The sequence below is a fragment of the Schistocerca nitens genome, chromosome 2, assembly GCF_023898315.1.
Source record: "Schistocerca nitens isolate TAMUIC-IGC-003100 chromosome 2, iqSchNite1.1, whole genome shotgun sequence".
Lineage (NCBI taxonomy): Eukaryota > Metazoa > Arthropoda > Insecta > Orthoptera > Acrididae > Schistocerca > Schistocerca nitens.
The window spans coordinates 592,325,995-592,351,110 of record NC_064615.1 but is presented as its reverse complement, the minus strand read 5'-3'; the positions used below and the strand labels follow the sequence as shown (position 1 = coordinate 592,351,110).

The following is a 25,116-nucleotide window of genomic DNA, read 5'->3' as shown; positions in this document are numbered from 1 at the left end:
GTACAAAACAAATATTGAAGGTACATCAACTATAGTTAGTTAATTATAGGGATGCGGGAGTAATATACTTTTTACGTGTTACTGTGTATCTCAAGGTTCCCTGAAAACTAAAAGATTTTAGCTGACCAAGGAGATGAAGAAACTATATCAGAACGAAATTGCTATAAAACAATATGTTCATCGTTTCAAGTGAGAGACTAACTGTTTCTGACCTAGGCTATTTTCCTAAGTTAAAAATACTGTTCACATTGTTGAAACAAATACTAACAAAGAGATAGAGGGGCTGGCCAGTACTTACCTCAGCTCAGTACAGCCGATAGACACACATAAAACAGAACCGAAAATTTACGTTCCTAGCTTTCAGAACAAATGTTCCTTCATCGGGGAGGAGAGAGGGGAAAGAAAGGGAAGAAGGGAAAGGAGATTCAGTTACTCACAACCCAGGTTATGAAGCAACAGGGAAAGGAAAATAGGGAGGGTAGCAAGGATGGAGGCATGGTTGTCAGAGGGAAGCCAAAGATATTCTACTGTAAGTACTGTGCCAGCTTCAGACCAAAGAGGATGCATACAGAAGTAAAGAGGTATATAGTATAAAGATAAACACAACTATGTAGGATGAAAAGATGTGTGAATGGCTAAAGAGGAAAGGGAAAGAGGAGAAGACTGAAGAGTAAATGGGAGTGAGGTTGTTTAACGTAGGTTAAGTCCAGGGGGATGGCGGGATGAAAGGATGTGTCGGAGTGCAAGTTCCCATCTCCGCAGTTCAGAGGGACTGGTGTTGGGTGGGAGAAGCCAAATGGCACATACGGTGTAGCAGGTTCCTAGGTCCCTAGAATTATGCTGGAGGGCATGCTCCGCTACTGGGTATTGGGCATCTCCTAGGCGGACAGTTCGTCTGTGTCCGTTCATGCGCTCAGCCAGTTTAGTTGTTGTCATGCCGATGTAAAAGGCTGTGCAGTGCAGGCATGTCAGTTGATAAATGACATGTGTAGTTTCACATGTGGCCCTGCCTTGAATTGTGTATGTTTTACCAGTAGCAGGGCTGGAGTAGGTGGTTGTGGGGGGATGCATGGGGCAGGTTTTGCAGCGGGGTCGGTTACAGGGGTAGGAACCGCTGGGTAGAGAAGGTAGTCTGGGAATATTGTAGGGTTTAACAAGGATGTTATGGAGGTTAGGGGGGGGGGCGACGAAAGGCAACTCTGGGTGGTGTAGGGAGAATTTTGTCAAGGGATGATCTCATTTCAGGGGTTGACTTGAGAAAGTCATATCCCTGGCGGAGTATTTTGTTGATGTTTTCGAGGCCAGGATAATATTGGGTGACAAGGGGGATGCTTCTGTGTGGTCTGGGGGTAGGAACATTGTTGTTGGACAGGGAGGAATGTATTGCTCGGGACAAGGTCTGCAGGATAGTTGCGGGAGAGGAAAGCACTGGTCAGGTTATTGGTGTAATTGTTGAGGAATTCGTCACTGGAGCAGATACGTTTGCCACGAATACCTAGGCTGTAGGGAAGGGAGCGTTTGATGTGGAAAGGATGGCAGCTATCAAAGTGAAGGTAGTGTTGTTTGTTTGTGGGTTTGATATGGACAGAGGTGTGGATGTGAGCTTCAACAAGATGAAGGTCAACATCCAGGAAGGTGGCTTGGGTTTTGGAGAAGGACCAGGTGAAATTCAGATTCGAAAAGGAGTTGAGGTTATGGAGGAAATTAAGGAGTGTTTCTTCACCATGAGTCCAGACCACAAAGATGTCATCTATAAACCTATACCAGGCCAGGGGAAGCAGCTGTTCGGTCTTCAGGAAAGCCTCCTCCATGCGGCCCATGAAGAGGTTGGCATAGGACGGAGCCATCCTGGTTCCCATGGCCGTTCCCCTGATTTGTTTGTAGGTCTGGCCTTCAAAAGTGAAGTAATTATGGGTGAGGATGAAGTTGGTAAGTGTGATAAGGAACGAGGTTTTTGGAAGATCTTCGGGTGGGTGTTGGGAGAGGTAGTGCTCAAGGGCAGAGAGACCATGGGTATGTGGGATGTTTGTGTAAAGGGATGTAGCATCTATGGTGACAAGAAAGGTTTCAGGTGGGAGAGGAGTGGGAATGGATTTGAGGCGTCCTAGGAAGTGGTTTGTGTCTTTGATGTAGGACGGGAGTCTGCGGGTGATAGGTTGGAGGTGCTGGTCTACCAGAGCGGAGATACATTCGGTTGGGGCTTTGAAGCCTGCTACAATGGGATGGCCAGGATGGTTCTCTTTGTGGATTTTGGGTAATAGGTAGAAGGTAGGGGTACGTGGCTCAGGTGAAGTGAGTAAGTCTATGGAAGCCGTTGTGAGGCCTTGTGAGGGACCTTGGATTTTTAGGATTTTATGCAGCTCAGTCTGGATGGAGGGAATGGGATCCTGGGTAACAGCTTTGTAGGTTGAGGTGTCTGAGAGTTGACGCAGTCCTTCTGCCACATACTCCACACGGTCAAGTACGACAGTTGTGGAGCCTTTATCCGCCGGGAGGATGACAATAGAGCGGTCTATTTTCAGCTCCTTAATGGCACGGGATTCAGCTGGGATGATGTTGGGGGTTGTCGGGATGTTCTTCAAGGAGGACTGGGAGGCAACACTGGATGTGAGGAATTCCTGAAATGTCTGCAAGGGATGGTTTTGGGGGAGGGGAGGAGGATCCCTTTGAGAAGGCAGTCGGAACTGTTCTAGACAGGGTACAACACTGGGTCTAGTATTTGGGGGCTGTGTTTGGGTAGTGAAGTGATATTTCCAGTTGAGGTTCCGGGTGAATGAGAGGAGATCTTTAACCAGGGCAGTGTAGTTGAATTTAGGCTTGGGGCTAAAGGTTAAGCCTTTTGATAGAACAGATGTCTCTGGAGGAGAGAGGGATTTGGATGAGAGGTTTAGGACTGAATTGGGACTGGTGATATGTGGCATTTGACTGTGGTTATAGTTGAGATTTGGTCTGTGTGGGGTGTGTGCTGGGATGGGGAGATTGAGTAGGGTGGCTAGGCTAGGTTTGTTGGCTATGAGGGGGGTTTGTTGAAGGTTCTGTTGTGGTTGGTGTTTGTGAGGGATAGGGAGAGGGACCCCACTTCTTAGGTGTTGCACTAGCACTGTGGATAGTTTTTTCGGGGGGTGTGTGGCATGGAACTCAAGTTTGCAGCTGGCTTCTAGGATGATGTTCCTGAGTGTGTTCTCCAAGCAAGGGTTCGAGAGGTGGAGGACTTTGAAGAGAGATAGGAGCTGTTGGGAGTGGTGGTTACATGAAGTAGTGTAGAGATTCAGGACAAGTTGGGTAAGGGCTAAGGATTGAAGGTTCTGGAAGTGCAGGAGAGACTGGTGGAAGGAGGAATTGCACCCGGAGATGGGAACTTTTAAGGTAAGCCCTTTAGGGGTAATTCCACAGGTTAAGCACGACCAGAGGAAAAGTATGTGAGATTGCAGTTTGGCTACGGTGAATGCATGTTTCTGGAATGAATGTAAATAATGTGGTATAGGATTAGGGTACATAGTGGGTAACTGGTGGGTAGGGAAATTAAATAACTAAAGTTGAAATAGTAATCATAAGAAGGGATAAAACGCGGAGGGAAGGACGAGAAAGAAAGAAATTGTGTTGGTAATGTTCAATACCAAAGGAAGACCACTAAATATGAAAAATTTCACCAGACCAAGCAAGTATGTCCAGATCATCACCCCAGCTGAATCCCGTGCCATTAAGGAGCTGAAAATAGACCGCTCTATTGTCATCCTCCCGGCGGATAAAGGCTCCACAACTGTCGTACTTGACCGTGTGGAGTATGTGGCAGAAGGACTGCGTCAACTCTCAGACACCTCAACCTACAAAGCTGTTACCCAGGATCCCATTCCCTCCATCCAGACTGAGCTGCAAAAAATCCTAAAAATCCAAGGTCCCTCACAAGGCCTCACAACGGCTTCCATAGACTTACTCACTTCACCTGAGCGACGTACCCCTACCTTTTACCTATTACCCAAAATCCACAAAGAGAACCATCCTGGCCATCCCATTGTAGCAGGCTTCAAAGCCCCAACCGAACGTATCTCCGCTATGGTAGACCAGCACCTCCAACCTATCACCCGCAGACTCCCATCCTACATCAAAGACACAAACCACTTCCTAGGACGCCTCAAATCCATTCCCACTCTTCTCCCACCTGAAACCTTTCTTGTCACCATAGATGCTACATCCCTTTACACAAACATCCCACATACCCATGGTCTCTCTGCCCTTGAGCACTACCTCTCCCAACACCCACCCGAAGATCTTCCAAAAACCTCGTTCCTTATCACACTTACCAACTTCATCCTCACCCATAATTACTTCACTTTTGAAGGCCAGACCTACAAACAAATCAGGGGAACGGCCATGGGAACCAGGATGGCTCCGTCCTATGCCAACCTCTTCATGGGCCGCATGGAGGAGGCTTTCCTGAAGACCGAACAGCTGCTTCCCCTGGCCTGGTATAGGTTTATAGATGACATCTTTGTGATCTGGACTCATGGTGAAGAAACACTCCTTCATTTCCTCCATAACCTCAACTCCTTTTCGAATCTGAATTTCACCTGGTCCTTCTCCAAAACCCAAGCCACCTTCCTGGATGTTGACCTTCATCTTGTTGAAGCTCACATCCACACCTCTGTCCATATCAAACCCACAAACAAACAACACTACCTTCACTTTGATAGCTGCCATCCTTTCCACATCAAACGCTCCCTTCCCTACAGCCTAGGTATTCGTGGCAAACGTATCTGCTCCAGTGACGAATTCCTCAACAATTACACCAATAACCTGACCAGTGCTTTCCTCTCCCGCAACTATCCTGCAGACCTTGTCCCGAGCAATACATTCCTCCCTGTCCAACAACAATGTTCCTACCCCCAGACCACACAGAAGCATCCCCCTTGTCACCCAATATTATCCTGGCCTCGAAAACATCAACAAAATACTCTGCCAGGGATATGACTTTCTCAAGTCAACCCCTGAAATGAGATCATCCCTTGACAAAATTCTCCCTACACCACCCAGAGTTGCCTTTCGTCGCCCCCCTAACCTCCGTAACATCCTTGTTAAACCCTACAATATTCCCAGACTACCTTCTCTACCCAGCGGTTCCTACCCCTGTAACCGACCCCGCTGCAAAACCTGCCCCATGCATCCCCCCACAACCACCTACTCCAGCCCTGCTACTGGTAAAACATACACAATTCAAGGCAGGGCCACATGTGAAACTACACATGTCATTTATCAACTGACATGCCTGCACTGCACAGCCTTTTACATCGGCATGACAACAACTAAACTGGCTGAGCGCATGAACGGACACAGACGAACTGTCCGCCTAGGAGATGCCCAATACCCAGTAGCGGAGCATGCCCTCCAGCATAATTCTAGGGACCTAGGAACCTGCTACACCGTATGTGCCATTTGGCTTCTCCCACCCAACACCAGTCCCTCTGAACTGCGGAGATGGGAACTTGCACTCCAACACATCCTTTCATCCCGCCATCCCCCTGGACTTAACCTACGTTAAACAACCTCACTCCCATTTACTCTTCAGTCTTCTCCTCTTTCCCTTTCCTCTTTAGCCATTCACACATCTTTTCATCCTACATAGTTGTGTTTATCTTTATACTATATACCTCTTTACTTCTGTATGCATCCTCTTTGGTCTGAAGCTGGCACAGTACTTACAGTAGAATATCTTTGGCTTCCCTCTGACAACCATGCCTCCATCCTTGCTACCCTCCCTATTTTCCTTTCCCTGTTGCTTCATAACCTGGGTTGTGAGTAACTGAATCTCCTTTCCCTTCTTCCCTTTCTTTCCCCTCTCTCCTCCCCGATGAAGGAACATTTGTTCTGAAAGCTAGGAACGTAAATTTTCGGTTCTGTTTTATGTGTGTCTATCGGCTGTACTGAGCTGAGGTAAGTACTGGCCAGCCCCTCTATCTCTTTGTTAGTATTTGTTTCACATCTTTATATGAGATTTTCCATTAATCATTTTTTTCACATTGTTGTTATTTTGAATGATTCTAACATTCAAATAGCACTTTTATCAATATTCTCACAAAATGTCTTTTACCTTAAAGTAATTAAATTTTAAAAATCATTCAATTTCCAGATTTGGTTCCATGATCAAAAAATGCTCTGTTATTGGGTTAAGTTCAGGTGACATTACAGGCTAGGAATAAGGCGAGTGTTTTTCTGTATTACTTCTGCAAACCATTTAGGTATTTAGTGATCGAAAATAAAAGTTGCCAGTCAAGTAACAGTGGAAAGAAATTTTGTAAAGGCTGATATTGGAAACCTTCCGAAAATTGAGGCATTTGTGGTCTCTTCAATTTTCAAAAACAACCCAGATTTTTATGACCCAGAAACAAGAAATGTGGAAACTGCATTGCATGGTGACTGGGATGGAAGTACTCTGACACAGCAATACGTCACAGAATTGTCTTAAAACTGAGGAAATCTGGAACTGGATTATTCACTCGGACCATATTGAAAAGGTTTCCCAGAGCAGCTTGTGAAGACCTGCACAAAAAGACACAGTAGAAACTTTTTCATTCAGAAGATAATTCTATTTGTTAATTGCTGCTGTTGTTGGCAGAACTGCTAATGTTTTCCTGGTACCTCTCTTGAAAGTTTCCATATTTTGAGACAGTGTAATAACACTTGTCGAGAACTGCACAGCATCATTGAATTTGTCTTCAAAAGCTTTAAACATTGCAGTATTTCTGTTCCTCCAGGTCATTAATTTAAACCACTGGTAAATTATGTCTATAAAATATAGCTGATGCAGCAGAACCTTACACTATCTGTTGGTCTACTGCATACTTAACTGCTGCAGAAACACTATGATTTAAATGTGCTTAAGCAGGACCAACTTCCATTTTATTGTAATTCCTTGGCCTAATTACATTTCCTGGTAGGTTCCAGGCACAGTTCAATTTTTCTCTTGGTCAAAATCATACAGCTTTACAATGGGCTCAATGGAGGCAGTTGGAAGTGACTTATTACTGCCTTTAATAACTAATTTGGAAAGAACAATGTGGTCAAAAATTGTTAAATGGATTCTCAAATTCTACAGAATAAGAACTCCTTCAGGCATGAAATACATTTTCTTAATACTGTCCCTGTAATTCATCTCAAAATGATCAGGTGCAAAAGGTGCTAAAATGTAATAAGATATCGACATAAAACTCTTACATAACTGTATTTATGTATAAAGTACACTTAAGAAGGCAATCGTATTTAACGAAGGAAAAAATCTTGCTCCCAATTGGGATTAATCTTGCGAGCATTGTATTAGAAGTCCAGCACCACACATATTACACTACAAGCGACAAAGTGTTGATATGGGGTATTTATTTATACGAAAATGATCCTCACAGGAATGAATACATGCAGTAACCACTACCACCTCAATTGTACCTCAACAAGAATGTTGCAAGCACATTTCAGGCACCTTCTCAGCCTTTGGAACACCCAAAACAATTTTTCAGGAGTTTTCATAGCTGTATTTGTACAATGTGATAATACACACCTTTTATAACCCACTTCTCGATATGTAAATTCCAAAACAAGATATCACAGTGAATGAGCTTTACAAAGTAGGAGCAACGTGCTACCCAGTGACATCACAGGCTCTCCTAGTTCAAATGGAGCAATTTGGGGACTTTCAAATTACTCTAATTACATTTCCAATTCTTTTCTTTTTTTTATTAAATACTGAAATTCATGAAGGGAAAAAAGTATGTTATGAGGATGAAATGACATAATTAACCATTGACGATGATTCCCTGAAAGAGAGTGAAATACCCTATTGTAATGTTGCAGAACATGTCCGCACATCATCTGAATATGCACATTATAACTGACCTGTAGCTGCACAGACTACTGGGCCAAAGGCAGTGGTGGGGGGATCCACTGGGAACGGCCACAATGAGTGAAGAGAGATAATCAATTGTTTCATTTTCCCCATGCAACATAAATTTTATGGCATTATGCACACTATCACATACTTTTTCTGCAGACTCAGTGTTTGCAGACTATTAAGTTAGCATTCTATGCAGGACAAGGGTAGTAATGTTAAACACTGACTAAGAGTTCACAGACAACTGAGGTGGTCGTCCGCAAGTGATGGACGTATGCGAAGCATGGGGGGAGGACGCATATTCTGTGCATAGGCCAAATTATCGTGTACTTATTCTGCCAGCAGTACTGGAGTTAATGTGTGTGTGTGTGTGTGTGTGTGTGTGTGTGTGTGTGAAAATGGGATACAGAAGACCAAGAGATATACACAATACACAGAACATTCAAAAGGAATAAACACAGAAATAAATTATGCTACAGAAACTATGAACAAAGAGGCCAAACTGCTGTAAAGTGAGAAAATGACACATAAATAGAATAAGGAAGGGTTAATTAGAAATTAAATAACAAAACTGGCAAGCAAGAAGAAGAAGAAGAAGAAGAAGAAAATCTGAAGATATTCTTAATTTTTATGTTGCTGCTACATGACTCAGACAATATTACATCCTATAAAACTACTTCAGTCTGCAATGTGGTTCAGCGAAGCCCACTGAGCATGCCAATGTCACACTGGGATTCTAAATTTTTGCCACTGTGAGGTAATCGAGAGGAAAGCTTTGATCATTGTTTTTTTTCTTTTTTTTATTTTTTTTTTATTTTAACACAGAATCTGTTACACGTAAGAGAAAGGAAGGAATGAAGGAATGAACGAAGATCATATTTTAACACACACTGTTGGCAAGGTCATCAGAGATGTAAGACATACTTCGACAGGACAAAGATGAAACAAGGAAATTGGTCATGTCCTTTTACAAAGGAACCATTACAGCATTTTCTGCAAGCAATTTAAGTACACTAAAATAAATAAATAAATAAATAAATAAATAAAAAGAAAGAAAGAAAGAAAGAACCTGAAACTGATCCCCACACGGGGACTTGAGGCCTAGTGTAGTTATACAAACCCCTCCAGGAGAGTGAGGCACGTACTGGTGACTTCTTACTGACAAAGGATACTTGCAAGGAAAGTAATTTGCGTAGTACGAAAATAACAGTATAAAATAATATGCCTCATATAAATGTGCAGATACTGTGGATTGTTTTAATTTTTACTGTGAGCCATTTTGAGGGATGACATGTCTTCAGCACGAGACAGTAGTTGAGGCGAACCAGTGAGAGGAAATGTCTGCTCGAAGATGGCAATTAGTATTCCATGGATCATTATCTTGTCCCAGAGATGTGCAGACTTCCCACGAACTATTAAATCAACAGCAACAAAAATCAAACAACAGAAAATCCAGGATGGCATCTAACAATATTATGAAAAGGATAGTTGCTACTCAGCATACAGCAAAGATGCTGAGTCACAATAGACACAACAAAAAGACTGTCATAAAATTAGCTTTCTGTCAACAAGGTTTTTATCAAAAATAGACGACAGATAGGTGCACGCGCAAGTATCCTTTGTCAGTAAGAAGTCACAAGTACGTGCCTCACTCTCGTGGAGGGGTTTGTGTAACTACACTAGGCCTCAAGTCCCCATGTGGGGATCAGTTTTAGGTTCTTTCTTTCACACATACACACACTCACACACACACACACACACACACACACACACACACGCACACAAAGCTTATTTTGTGACAGTCTTTTTGTTGTGCCTATCTGTGACTCAGCATCTCCACTATATGGGGAGTAGCAACGATCCTTTTCATAATATTTTCACACAGCATAAAAAGCTATTGATTTAGAATTTTCAACAGTCAGCAGATATTTCAACTCTACCCAATTTTAACTCAGTCAATGTGAAATGTCAGCTATCTTTATTGCATCAAAATATTTGAGGACCGAGAAATAAAATTAATGAATTAATTATCTGCATAGATGAATTAGAGTCTTCACACTCAGCTGGCAATCTGCCTCTCTGAACATCATGTGACCACTGGTACAGAACTTTTAAGTGTTACAGGGTTTAGGTTAGCATCTCACTTTTGTACAGGAGAAATGGAGAAAGGAGGAGTTGCCACATTCATCAGGAACTGTCACAAATTTAAGGACATAGACATTCATAAATTTTGCCTAGAACAGCATACGGAAGCATGTGGAACAGAAGTAGAATTTCACAAAAAGTCCTTCATAATATTAAGTGTATATTGAGCACCCAGAGGTAACTTAATATGTTCATAAACAACCTTGAAGCTGTACTGGCCCATTTAACAACCAAAAAACAAAGAAATTGTGGTTGCTGGTGATTTCAATGTAGATTTCCTTAAAGACTCTCCCAATAAGAACTTATTTGAGTTAGTAACACTGTCATTCAACTTAATTCCCACTGTAAAGTTCCCCACTAGGGTAGCCAATTGCTCACAAACAGCCATTGATAATATCTATGAAAAGTCCAATGAACAAAATTATATTACAAAATCAATAGTCAATGGCCTATCAGACCATGACATGCAGTTCTTCTGTTAAATGTTAATACTGGACAGTATATAAAATCTGTTAAATCTGAGCTCAAGAGGGTAATCAATAAGCCAAAAATTGATTGTTTTAGGACACTCCTTAGAGACATTCACTGGAACGATGTTTACAGTGCTCATGGCATGAATGAAAAATTTAACACTTTTGCCAATAAAGTGCTTACCTTATTTGAACACTGTTTTCCTCCAAAACTAACCAAGGTTAGAACAAAGTCTACAAAGAAGCCATGGATTGCTCATGGAATAGGGGTATTTTGTAAAACAAAAAGAAAACTGTGTCTGTTAATCTGAAAAAGTTCTGATGTTGATGCTACAGTACATTACAAGAAATACTGCAAAATATTAAAGGCTGTAATACGGACATCAAAGCAAATATATTACAAGGAAAAAGATAGTCATATCAGATAACAAAATAAAGACAATATGGGATATAGTGAAGGAGGAGACTGGTAGAACCAGACATGAAGAGGAACAAATAGCATTAAGTGTAAATGATACATTGGTGACAGATGTGTATAGTGTTGCAGAGCTTTTTAACAAACATTTTATAACTGTTACTGAAAAGATGGGGTTGTAGATGCTGCTATAGAATACCTCAGACCAGACATTTCAAGTAACTTCCATAATATGAATTTGACCCCTGACTACCCCAGCAGAAATAATTTCCATCATAAAATCTTTAAAATCAAAAAAATCTAGCGGGTATGATGAAATATCAACAAAGCTAATTACAGAATGTGATTATGAGTTAAGTAACATATTAAGCTACCTGTGTAACCAGTCGTTTATCAGTGGAATATTTCCTGAATGGTTGATATGTGCTGAAGTTAAGCCACTGTTTAAGAAGGGAGATAAAGAAATAGCATCAAATTTCCATCCAATTTCACTTCTCAGCATTCTCAAAAATTTTAGAAAAAGGGATGTATAATCGGCTTTATAACCATCTTATCTCAAATAACATACTGTCAAAGTCACAGTTCGGATTTCTAAAGGGTTCCGATATTGTGTTGCAGACAACTGGTTATTTAGTGATCTGTCAAAGGCATTTGACTGCGTACATCACAATATCCTTTTAAGTAAATTAGAATATTATGGTTTAACAGGAAATGCTGCAAAATGGTTCAAATCTCATATATCTGACAGGAAACAAAGGGTGTTATTAGGAAAGAGACATGTATTAAGCTATCAAGCATCATCCAACTGGAAACTAATTACATGTGGGGTCCTACAAGGTTCCATCTTAGGGCCCTTACTTTTTCCTGTGTAATTCAATGACCTTTTATCAGTAATATTACCAGATGCCAAGTTTGTTTTGTCTGCCGATGATACAAACATTGCAATAAATAGCAAATAAAGTGTAGTCTTAGAAAGATGAGCTAATAAAATATTTGTGGACATCAATCACTGGTTCCTAGCCAATTCTTTGTCACTAAACTTTGAAAAAACACACTACATGCAGTTCAGAGCTTGTAAGGGGTGTCCCACGAGTATATGCCTAACTTATGATGACAAGCAGATGAAAAAAGTGGGATTACAGCTTGATAATAAATTCAACTGGGAGGAGCACACCACAGAACTGCTGAAGCGTCTTAACAAATCTCTGTTTGCAATGCGGATTGTGTCAGACATAGGGGATATAAAAATGAAAAAGCTGGCATACTATGCTTACTTTCATTCCATAATGTCATATGGGATTATTTTTTGGGGTAATTCATCAAGCCAAACTAAAGTTTTTCAGGCACAAAAATGTGCAGTAAGAGTTGTACGTGGTGTGAACTCAAGAACATCCTGCAGAACCCTGTTTAGGGAGCTAGGGATACTAACTACTGCTTCCCAGTATATATTCATTCCTTAATGAAATTTGTCATAAAAAATATATCACTTTTTTGAACCAACAGCTCAGTTCATGGAATCAATACTAGAAATAAGAATAATGTTCACAAGGATTTAAAGCCACTTACTCTTGTACAAAAAGGTGTACATCATTCAGGAACACACATTTTCAATAACTTGCCAGCAGCCATAAAAAGCTTAACAACCAATGAAATTCAGTTTAAGAGAAGTCTAAAGGATTTATTGGTGGCCAACTATTACTACTCCATTGATGAATTTCTCAGTAGAACCAACTTGTGTGTGTGTGTGTGTGTGTGTGTGTGTGTGTGTGTGTGTGTGTGTGTGTGTAAGTACAATCTAACTTCCGCACCATTTCATTTCAGTGCAGTAATGTGTTCATTGTAAATAAGTATTATAGTAGGTCTATTACATGTTTATTACGTTATAAATAAATAAAAACTTTTTTTTATTTTAAATTCAGTGTATTAGTGTTTGTAAAATGATTCTTTCACATAGTACTCATTAAAAAAAATTACAATCATTCCACTTGGAACCTGTGGAAGGTACATTAGCTGATTTGTTTCAGTTGTAAATATTTGTTATGTATTATTGTTTTTCTGACATGTTCTACATCCTGGAGGACATCCTCACCACGGATCAATTGGAATGAAATTAGATCTAATCTAATCTAAACAGGACAAGAAAATCACAGATAGACTGAAGATGAACAAATTGAACAGACTACATGGGGGGAGGGGGGGGGGGAAGTAAAAGAGGAGATAGGGTGGGGGTGGGTTGGACCACCAAGTCCAGACAGCCGCAGTCTGATCTGCGCAGTATGGCTGAAGCAGAGCCGACAAAGAACAGCAGAGTTCTCGTTAGAGACCTGCATGGAGGACCTCCACAGATTTGTAGTCTCCTTCATATCCTGTAGTTAGTTTGGTGAAGTCAGAGTGAGCAATTCCGTATTCCAGGTCCCTAAAACTTGAGGCATAATACTGATCGGATGTCTGGCTCTTGAGCATCAATCTCAAGAGTCAGCTTACTGGTAGCCAATTTGGCTGAGCTACCAGTGAGTTCATTCTGAGGGATCCCAACATGGTCCAAGGTCCAGATACAGGTCACTGTGCATCTACACTGTTCAAGGGCATACAGGGAATCACAGACAGCCATCATCAAGAGATAAAATGAGTCTTTCGGACCTTGTGATAGGTGAAGACGAAGCTGTGGCCAATGGACATATGTGAGTCAGCCTGGAGGAGAGATGCTAGAGGAAGCAGCTGGAGTTAAAAAATGAGGTACATGATGCGAACTGCGATCATAATCCCTGATCTGGGGCACCGTTGTGGGAGATGGATTCCCATGTTTGGAATGAGGAGACAGTAACTCAGATGCTTAGGGGAGCTGTGAATGTGGGTACCACAACTGACAAGCTGCTGTTGGTGCCAGATCCATAACCTCTGCAGATGGGGCTAGTGATGCAATGCACAGACATATGCCCGAATTTCAAACATCTGAACCACCGCATGGATGTGGGGGATGACTACGACACATATGGTTTCACATCACATTGGTATCACGTTGACCTTTTCAGGCACTGAATCCCCCTCAAAGGCCAAGATGAAGGCACTGATAGCAACCCTGTAGTCTTTCGGCCCCCTGTGGACATGATGAACAAAATAAACACCCTGTCATTCCAAGTTGGCACGTAGCTCATCATCAGATTGCAAGAGCAGCTCTTGGCGACAAATGATGCTCTGAACCATATTTTGACTATTATGGGGGGGGGGGGGGGGGACAATCATCAGTACGTCTCCCAAATTGTTACAAGCGAGCAGCGGCTGTGAGCAAGGGATGCTATTTTGATCAAAATTGATGCACTTTTCATTTAAGAGATGGCTGCCACTTTCCCAAACTTGTCTTCTATGGTGGTTGTTGGGATGTTTAAGGGGGACTAAACAGCGGAGGTCATCAGTCCCCCATTCCAAAAACAGGCGAGCCAAAAATGTGCGGAGCAGGTAAAAACCAAAGGGGGGAGGAGACTCCCCCCCAGGCACTAAAAGAACACAAATGCAGCAACAAACACTACATACAAGAAGAGTACAGATGAACACCAGACAGAAAGGAACAGAAGAAAAGAAGAGGGCCGAAGACTGGTTGACCGACCATGAGAACAAAAAAAAGGGAAAGAGTCAACCATCCGACTAGACACCAAAACAGCAACAAATTTTGAGAGACGCGAGGACAAAAGACACAGAAAGGGAAAGGTGCAGGACCTCCCTAAATAGAACCATAAAAAGGACTACCACGGATAAAATTTAAAACGTCATCAGCCATGGAGGCATCGTCACATAAAACCAAAGGCAAAGTGCCCGGGAGATTAAAAGACTGCCGGAGGGTGCGCAGTCGGGGACACTCCAACAGAATGTGGGCTACCGTCAGCCGGGACCCACACTGACACAGGGGGGGATCCTCCTGACGCAAAAGATGGCCGTGCGTCAGGTAGGTATGGCCGATGCGGAGCCGACACAGGATGACAGAGTCCCTGCGAGAAGCCCGCAGGGAGGAGCGCCACACATCGGTCGTCTCCTTGACAGCCCGCAGTTTATTCGGGGCTGTCATGCCACGCCACGCCACTCAACAGACCACATCCCAAGCACCTTACGGCACAACACCAGCTGCTGAGCCGTGAGGCCGATCTCCAAAGCTGGGGCGTCGATCGCCCCTTTGGCCAGCCTGTCAACACGTTCGTTCCCTGGGATGCCAACGTGACCTGGCGTCCAAACAAAGACCACCGAACGACCAGAACGGGTAATGGCGGAAACAGACTCCTGAATAGAGGACACTAGAGGAGAAGAGGGATAGCAGCGGTCGATGGCCTGAAGGCTGCTCAGGGAGTCACTGCAGATGACGATGGACGGACCTGAGCAGAAACGCATATGCTCAAGAGCGTGCAATATGGCCACCAGCTCTGCAGTAAAAATACTGCAGCCAGCCGGCAAGGAGCGCTGCTCAACATGGGCAGCGTGAGCAAAAGCGTAGGCAGTGCGACCATCAACCAGGGAACCAACAGTGTAGACAGCCTCACAGCCCAAAAATGAGGCGAGAAGCGCAAGAAAACGGCGACAGAGGGCCACAGGCGGAACCGAGTCCTTGGGCCCCTGTGCCAAGTCCAGACGGACGGACGGACGGGGCAAACACCAGGGAGGCGTAGGTGCACGGACCCGGAAGGGAGGCAGAAGAGGGAAGGACCCCAGTTCCGACAGCAGGGACTGGACTCGGACAGCTATGGAAAGCCCAGACCTAGGTCGCCTTTCGGGCAGACGGAGGACCATGGCAGGGAAAAAGCAGGCGACGACTGGGATGGCCCAGCGAGCAATGCACGTAGACAGCATAGTCGGCGAGCAGTCGATGGTGGCGAATCCGCAGCGGGGGAACCCCGGCCTCCACCAGTAGACTATCCACGGGGCTCGTACGAAAAGCCCCAGTCGCAAGCCGAACCCCACAGTGGTGTATGGGGTCTAACAACTTCAACACTGAGGGTGATGCAGACCCATAGGCCAGGCTCCCATAATCAAGCCTGGACTGCACAAGGGCTCTGTACAATCGCAACAGCGTGCAGCGATCCGCACCCCAAGATGTGTGGCTCAGGCAGCGGAGGGCGTTGAGGTGCCACCAGCACTTTTGCTTCAGCTGAGTAATATGAGGAAACCATGTGAGCCGGGCATCAAAGACGAGTCCTAAGAAGCGGCATGTGTCCACCACTTCAAGCAGGTGGCCGTCGAGGTAAAGTTCAGGATGAGGGTGGACCGTCCGACGCCTGCAGAAGTGCATAACTCGAGTCTTGGCTGCAGAGAACTGAAAACCATGAGCCAGAGCCCATGATGCTGCCTTGCGAACGGCTACTTGCATCCTGCGTTCGGCGACACCCATAGTCGTGGAGCTAAATGAGATGCAGAAATCGTCGGCATACAAAGAAGGAGACACCGACGACCCCACGGCTGCAGCCAGACCATTAATGGCCACTAGAAATAAGGAGACGCTCAACACAGAGCCCTGCGAGACCCCATTTTCCTGTGTATAAGATGAACTAGAGGCGGCATCGACTTGCACCCGGAAAGAGCGGCGCAATAAAAAGGTTTGAAGAAAAGCTGGTAGCCGACTACGAAGACCCCACTCATGCAACGTAGCAAGGATGTGATGCCTCCATGTGGTGTCATACGCCTTCCGCAGATCAAAAAAGACAGCAACGAGATGCTGACGTCGGGCAAAGGCCGTACGAATAGCAGATTCCAGCCGCACCAAATTGTCCGCAGCAGACCGGCCCCGACGGAAGCCACCCTGGGATGGAGCGAGGAGACCGCGCGACTCGAGGACCCAACACAAACGCCGCCCCACCATACGTTCGAGCAATTTGCACAAAACGTTGGTGAGGGTAATGGGACGATAGCTGTCCACCGCCAGTGGGTCCGCACCGGGCTTCAAGATGGGGACAATAAGACCCTCTCGCCATTGCGACGGGAACACGCCCTCGCTCCAAATGCGGTTAAAGACGGTGAGGCTGTGTCTCTGGCAGTCCCTGGAGAGATGCTTCAGCATCTGCGCGTGGATGCAGTCCGGTCCTGGTGCTGTATCAGGGCAATCAGCGAGGGCAGTGAAAAATTCCCTCTCGCTGAAAGGAGCATTGTATTTTTCAGAACGACGCATGTGGAATGATAACGGCGTCTGCTCGGCTCGCTCCTTTAGAGAGCGAAAGGCGGGTGGGGGGGCGGTTGTAAGTGGCAGTCGCAGAGCTCTTACCAAAGTGCGCCGTCCAAGGAGATCCCAGGGACACCCATAGGGGTCTGGTATCCATAAATCCGCCGGATCCAGGACCACACGAGTGAGGGGGAGACACGGGAGCCCAAGGATGAGACATACCTCTCCCAGCACTCCTGCTTATGCCGTGCAATAAGACGACGGGCCAAGGCACGGAGCCTCTTAAAGGCGATGAGGGTCTCTAGAGATGGGTGCCGCCTATGTCGCTGGAGAGCCCGCCGATGGTCGCGAATAGCCTCAGCAATCTCCGGCGACCACCAGGGTACAGCCTTCCTCCGAGGGAGTCCAGAAGAGCGGGGGATGGCAGCCTCGGCCGCCGAAATGATTGACGTGGTTAAGACATGGACCACCTCGTCAATGTCACCCTGTGGGGGAGACTCAATGGTTGCAGCAGAAGTAAAAGCCGGCCAGTCAGCCCTGTTGATAGCCCAGTAGGGCAGGCGCCCAGAAGAATGACACTGGGGCAGTGACAAATAGATGGGAAAATGGTCACTACCACACAGGTCAGGATGCACTCTCCAGTGGAGGGATGGGACAAGACCAGGGCTGCAAAGAGAGAGATCGATGGCTGAGAACGAGCCATGGGCCACACTGAAATGCGTGGGAGCACCGGTATTCAAGAGGCTAAGGTCGAGCTGAGCCAACACATGCTCCACGGCCTGACCGCGGTCATCGGAGACAGTCCCACCCCATAGAGGGTTGTGGGCATTGAAATCGCCCAGAAGCAGCAATGGTGGCGGGAGTTGAGCCAGCAGCGCAGCCAAGACATGTCAGGGGAGCTCCCTATCCGGAGGAATGTAAATAGAGCAAACAGTAATAGCCGGCGAGAGCTCAACCCTGGCAGCGACTGCCTCTAAAGGTGTCAGAAGGGGTACTGGCGAGCTACAGACAGAGTGGTGAACAAAGAGGCAAACCCCACCTGACGCTCATTGACAGGCAGCACGGTTCTTATAGAATCCCCGATAACCGCGAAGGGCGGGGGTCTGCATTGCCGGAAACCAAGTTTCCTGCAGAGCAATGCAGAGAACAGGGGAAACACTCAGAAGCATCCGGAGCTCAGGCAGGTGGGGGAAATAACCGCCGCAGTTCCACTGGAGAATGGAAGCAGGAAGGGACTGGGAGGGCGTGAATGCGACTAAGAGGCAGACGGCGCCTCAGAGCCAACTGCCGCCACCGGGAGAGAGTCAGCTGTGTCCTTAGGAAAGGCCCCCAAGGGTTCCGTGAGGGCGAGATCCGCGGCAGAGGCGAGGATCTCCACCTCATCCCCGGAGCCAGGACTATGTACAGCAGGCGGTACTGAAACCGCCGGAACGTCCTTCTTCTTGGACACATTCCGTTCCTTCTTCTCACGTCGGCCCTTAGGGTGAGAGGGCTGGGAGAGCTTCTCTGAAGGAGCGTCGGAGGCTGACGATGACGCAGAAACCCTACGACCAGCAGGTGGCGGAACCTTCAGCCACTGGCTGACATCCGGCTGGGTAGGAGAAGAAACGGAGGAAGGGAGAGCCCCGAGGGACCCCTTCCGCGAGAGAGGAACCGGCAGAGGCAACGCCGGTGGAGAAGGAGGGGGAGGGATCGAGCCCCCCGGTTTTGGAGGAGATGTCACTCCTGAAGTAAGCGTGGGGGGAGCGACAGAAGAGGGTTTACCCCCAACGGCTAAGGGGACAACAGAGGAAGGCTTGCCCCCAGACACAAGGGGGGCAGACAGAGATGCACGGCCCCGAGGGCACACTGAAGGCGGCACAGATGAGGCGACAACCGTCGCTTGCGTGGGCGACGATAACGTGGCTGCACCATACGATGTTCGAATGGAAGCAGGATAAAACCTTTCATATTTCAGTTTTGCCTCTCGATAAGTAAGCCGGTCCAGGGTCTTAAATTCCATTACCTTCCGCTCCTTATGAAGAACGGGGCAATCCGGCGAGCATGGAGAGTGGTGCTCCCCACAGTTGACACATACAGGCGGAGGCACACATGGAGAATCGGGATGAGAGGGGCGTCCGCAATCTCGACATGTAGCGCTGGATGGGCAACGGGAGGACATATGCCCAAACTTCCAGCACTGGAAGCACCGCATCGGGGGAGGGACGTATGGCTTGACGTCGCAACGGTAAACCATTACCTTGACCTTCTCAGGCAAGACATCACCCTCGAAGGCCAAGATAAAGGCACCGGTGGCCACCCTGTTAGTCTTGGGTCCTCTATGTACACGACGGACAAAATGTACACCACGTCGTTCCAAGTCGGCTTTCAGCTCGTCATCGGATTGTAACAAGAGGTCACGATGGTAAATAATCCCCTGGACCATATTTAAGCTACTGTGGGGAGTGACGGTAACAGGGACGTCATCCATCACACAAGAGCAACGCTCGTGACTGGGCTGGGGAGGACGTCTTGAGGAGGATGGACCCATTCCTCATTTTAGACAACCCCGCCACTTCCCCAAACTTATCCTTCAGGTGTTCCACAAAAAACAGAGGCTTCGTCGTAAGAAAGGAGTCACCATCAGTCCTGCTGCAGACAAGGTATTGCGGTACGTAAGGCTCCCACGTGGCACTAGATCGGCGTCCCTCCCATGGCGCAGCCAACGAGGGGAATGACTGAGGGTCATATAACGCAGCATCAAACTCAACTCTGCCTCGCTTAGAGACGCCAATGGCCGTGCGACCACCAGCTTGGTGTGATTTATTGCACTTCATTGCGCCACATCCGCCCAGATGCCACCTACTCCGAACGAGGGCTCTCCCCAAGGGCGCCACCCAGCCAAAGCAACGGGTACCTGGCCGATATCCCATTGCCCGGAGTCCCCGTGCCCCAAACAAGATGGGCACATACTCCTTGGCATGCATGGGTAGGAAACAGCTCTGGCATCTGTAGTGCGATCCCTGCGTGGTCAGGGGGCTACCACCAAGAGGGTACATGACGACTCCACCACAACGGACTGGCTACCGTGCTGGATTTTAGGTGTTGAAAGGGTCCACAGTTGTCGTGGGCGCTAAGAAGAGGATTGCGCACAAGACAAGAAGGAGACAACCCAGAAGATGTTGGGTGTAATCCCCCCCACACGACAATAGGTAACATGCAAGATGGTGGTGCATGATGGACCAATAGAAAAACACCACGTAAGGCGTCCTTCCCCAAATGGCACGCACTAACAACGGAAATTTGGAAAAAAGGAGGTCAAACCCAAGAGGGGACCATCACAGAAGGCCGAAACGTTTGAGACTCCTTTTAGTCGCCTCTTACGACAGGCAGGAATACCGCGGGCCTATTCTGACCCCCGAACACGTAGGGGGTCTTGTCTTCTATGTTCTCCACAAAGAATAAGGGCTTTGTGGCAAAGAAGGAATCCCCATCAGCCCTTTTTGCAAACCAAGTATTGTGGGGAGCATTTCTCTGCTTCCCACTTAACCGTACATTCCTCCCACAGTGCAGCCAGGGAAGGAAACATTTTAGGATCTTCTCTCTCTATATTAAAAGAGGACTTCCCTTCCATAGACACTGTTGGGGCTGCATAGCCACCAGCAGGACATAACTTCATTTACAGCTCATCTGCTATGGTATCACCCACTCTGAATGGGGGCTCTCCACTTGGGCACCACCTAGCCTCGGCCAGTAATCCGTTGCTCGGAGTCCAGGTGCCCCACTCACGACAGGCACAAACTCTTTGGCATACACAACTTCTAACCAGCACAAATACCCGCCATCTCTAGAAGAGGTATTTGCAGTCCAGCAGTACCTATGAAGACAAGAGGACTATGCCAGTCGTCTGCCCTGAGAGACAGCAGGCCATAACAGGGGCAATTGCCGTCATAGGCTGGTGTGCTCACCTTGACATCACGCAACTCTGCATGCAGGGGCAATTTCCACCCCTGGAGGCTGCTAACCCCTGCAAGGATACTGGCAGATTTCTTCAGCACTGATGGCACCTACTGCAAGCAGCTGGTTGAGGTTCTGAGGAATCTGAATAGGGTGTCTTCACCCTCCGTCCAGATCACAAAGATGTCATCAATGAATCTGAATCAGATGTGGAGTTTAGGATTTGGAATTCTGGGGGTTAGAAAATATTCCTCTAGGCAGCTCATGAACAGGTTTGGCATAGGATGGTGCCATGTGGGTGCACATTGCTGCACCATGAATCTATTTGTACGTGGTGCCTTCATAGCAGCAGCAGTTAAGGGTGAGGATATAGTTGGTCACTGTGGCCACAGAGGTGGTGGTGGTGGTTCTCTGTGACTCAACATCTCTTCTACATGGTGAGCAGCAATCTATCCCTTTCATAATATTGTTGTAAAGAAGGTGGTGATTTCTAGTAGATTCATCAATGGAACAGAAAGGGCCATACAATACAGATACAATGAAAATAATGGTGTCCTAAAATGAAATTATTGTATGGAATAATTTTTATAAGGGAATTATTTTCATATTCTGAAAAATTGATTGCTTGGATTCGTACTGTTTAGTATGGTAGAACCGTTCATTAGTTATTTAAGAGAGAAATACATGGACAGGCATTATGCATTCTCCGCAGAAAAGGCCTCCTGAACATGCGTATCGAGCTCTTGCTTGACAAGACAGGTGACTAAACTTTGATACAATACTCAAGTTTTTCCCCCACATGTTAGCAATGTCACATAGATGTTGGGAAGAAACAGACAAATAAACAACAATGAAAATAACACTTATGACATGCTTACATGATTTTGTAACTAGCAACAAGATGAAATGTTAACACGACAGTTATCTGGCTGCATTGGCATAGGAATAGGAATAGGAATAAATAAGAAGGAAAGAAACAAAACTTGTCTACTTGGAGGACTAAAGTAAGATAGAAACAGACATCCACACAATAAATTTATTGGCAAGGTAAAGTAAAGCATCTTGAAAGTACAGACTGGTCAGGAGAAGGAGATATTAGTTATGGACAGCAAGGAGAGTGTGAACATAGGTAGCATGGTAGGAGACAGGGTGGGTGTAGCAAGAAGGGAGGAACTACACCTGTGTTAATGAACTGGGGGATTGGTTTGAGGATATTGGATACAGGGTGTCCCAGGAGGAATTGTCAATGTTCAAGAAGGCATTAGAACAAATATGTTTCATAGTAGTGAAGATGAACAAGTGTTCACAGCTCTTAAGGTATGCATTTTACAGCTCATGTTAACTATACTTTTTTGCTTCAAAAGACTGTTCCTGTCACATCCCTCAATACTGACCATTGCTCCTGACACATCCTACATCATGGCAACATCTCTGAAGGGAAAAGGAAAGTGGTTATGAATGGTTAAGTGGATGTATCTGAGGGATGAGGCAAAAGTAATACAATGGAATTTAAACAGCAATGAAACACTGAATTTTTGGAACATTCACTCCAATGTTGTGCAAAACAAAGCTAGCTTGAGTTGTGCATTTTAAAAAAGGAAACTTGTCGATTATCAGCATGGAGGACTATGTACAAAGAAATTTGTGATGTGAATATAAAATGATTCATTCCACATCATTGCAATTTATCATGCATATGATCCATGGAATAAGAAACGAGGTCACTAAATCATCTTGCCAACAACTGATATAATGAAAGTAATTCATAAAATATATCTAATATAAATGTGCAGATACTGTTCATTGGTTTTATTTTTATTGTGTATGTAGTGAGCCATACTGAAGGATGAAGTGTGTCTTCATTACGGGGTGGCAGTCACAAAGATTTAGCAATGGGAAATACTTGTTCGAACAAGGAAGTAAATATTCCATGGATTGCCATCCTGCCCTGCAGATCAGCAGCTGTTCCAAGAAATGTTACATCAATAATAAGACAAATGTTAAAATGGAATCTAAATTAACTTCTGAGATTGATACTGATCTCGTATGTGGTAGGGTAACATATATGATTAGCACGAGTTCTCCACGTATTTAATACATCGGAAAATATATTGCATGTTATGTTGCAAATGATGTGGAAAGTTTATTCCTGATACATTCTGTAGGAGAGAGAACATTTTTGGGATTTGAAACAGTTAATATAGCCTTTGTGATGAAGTCTGAAAGAGGAATGTGGGAAGTATATGGCCAAACTACTGTCACACAGATAGAACAGCTACCCTATGTTTGAAGGCACACTTACATCACACAGATCCTACCAAGTTTAAGTCCGAAACCATTAGACATTTTATCATCATACTTGCTACTTGTATGTGAGATGCGTCTAAGAAATTCTCTACTATTTAATTTTGAAGTGAAGCTTACATACAGATGAATGCCTAGTGTTTTTGCTTAACAACAGTAGGGCTACAAGAAGTTGAAAAGAGTTTGTCAGAAACAAAGGAAACATTTTCTAATTCTTCTTCTAAGGAACTGAAGTCATCAACATGTCCACACATTAAGAAAAAATATCATGGTGACAATGATAAAGCAACATCAGAGTATCAATTATATTCACTTTTCTTTCTTTTAAAAATCACAGATGTTTACAGCAGTTGTTTGAAAGAATCTCATACCTGCCGCGATCCTGGCATCTGAACTTGAGCAATGCTTACAGCAGGACCCATAACATTTTGGGTTGCAGGTATACTGATAACTTGACCACTTCCTGTAGTTGATGTAAGTACAGTACCTGGTTTTAAGGAACCCTATAACAAACACAGATAAACGTAACTATTCACTTAGTGTTTTACTTGCAAGTAGAAAACTTAGTTTTAACTATTCTTAAAACAAATTTTATATCATGCCATCTAAAGCTCTAGAATGCCACACAGGAAAACGATGAATGTGTGAAGTTGATACTGTCTTAATAACAACAGGGAAGAATGTACTTTTTCAAATTAATTTAATAATATGCCTCATTGAAACACAGGTAAGCACTACATCACACCGTGAATGTTTAGAATATTATTATTTGTAGCATGTAAGAGATTAAGATGCACATGAACAGAACCACAGATCATATCAGTGATTCGCAGCATCACTCTAATCGTCAATCTCAGAAGCGTTATTTTTACTGCTGAATCTACCAGATGGGAGTACAGTTAATTAACTACGTAGGTGGAATCCATCAGTTTAGTTTATCAGTACAACTAAAGCTGCAGGTACTGAGATATGGCAAGAATGTTGGCTCTATCATGCCACAAACTTAGCTAACTGATCTTTACATCTCACTTGATGTTTGAAAGGTTATCAGTGTTTCATGTTATACGTATGTAGGTTATTGAACGCTATTATAAAACAGAATTCTTGAAGCTACTACAGAAAGTACACAAAATTCTGCCACAGCACTATTAAAAGTGAAATGTTGAAGATGCCGTTCTGCAAGTGTGAACTAATATGTAAGGTGAATGCAGTAGGCAAAATTCAAAGCTTGATTTTTGGTGCTGTTCACTTGCTACAACATATGGACGGCCATGAACACAACACACAAATAAATGTAACATGACAGATTCATTTACTCCACTACAAGATATTCAAACTGAAAAAATTGAGGGTATGGTAGTACAGTTTTACGAGAGATTTGAAAAGCTGCTCTATTTCTGCAAAATTTCTTCAGATACTGACAGGGTCTTAATTTTTTAGTGTGAGAATGACTAATTACATTTCTCACAGTATTTAGAGTATTGTATATCTTCTACAGTTTGCATTATTAATAATACTTTTTAAAACAGGCTAAAAAGGATAGAATAATTTCTCTGAGCCCTATAACTGTTCCCAACCTGACATAGATATTCCTATACATTCTAAAACTTACATAAATATTAGTTTCAACACAAACTCACCTTTTTAGAAAAATCTTATGCAATCAAGAACATGAAAAATTGCAAAAAGAATGGCATTGGTTGCTTTGCAATATGTCAATTACATACCAAGAAACTGCAAAGCGAAGCTGACACTTTAAATAAACTAAACATGCTGCTATTGCACATCCCCAGATGCGAGAGTAAATTCCACGTTGCTCGTAACTGCAAGGTGA

General features: G+C 44.7%; 1 protein-coding gene across 2 annotated transcripts in view; it reads right to left on the bottom strand.

The window, feature by feature from the left end:
* The window catches only part of LOC126236658 (protein lin-54 homolog), a 277,045-nt gene that overhangs the window by 114,509 nt on the left and 137,420 nt on the right, over positions 1 to 25,116 (bottom strand). For both annotated transcript variants that reach the window (XM_049946127.1, XM_049946126.1), the window contains exon 5: positions 23,654 to 23,785. In XM_049946127.1, coding sequence (XP_049802084.1) covers positions 23,654 to 23,785 — 132 coding nt within the window. The remainder of the gene's footprint in view (positions 1 to 23,653; positions 23,786 to 25,116) is intronic.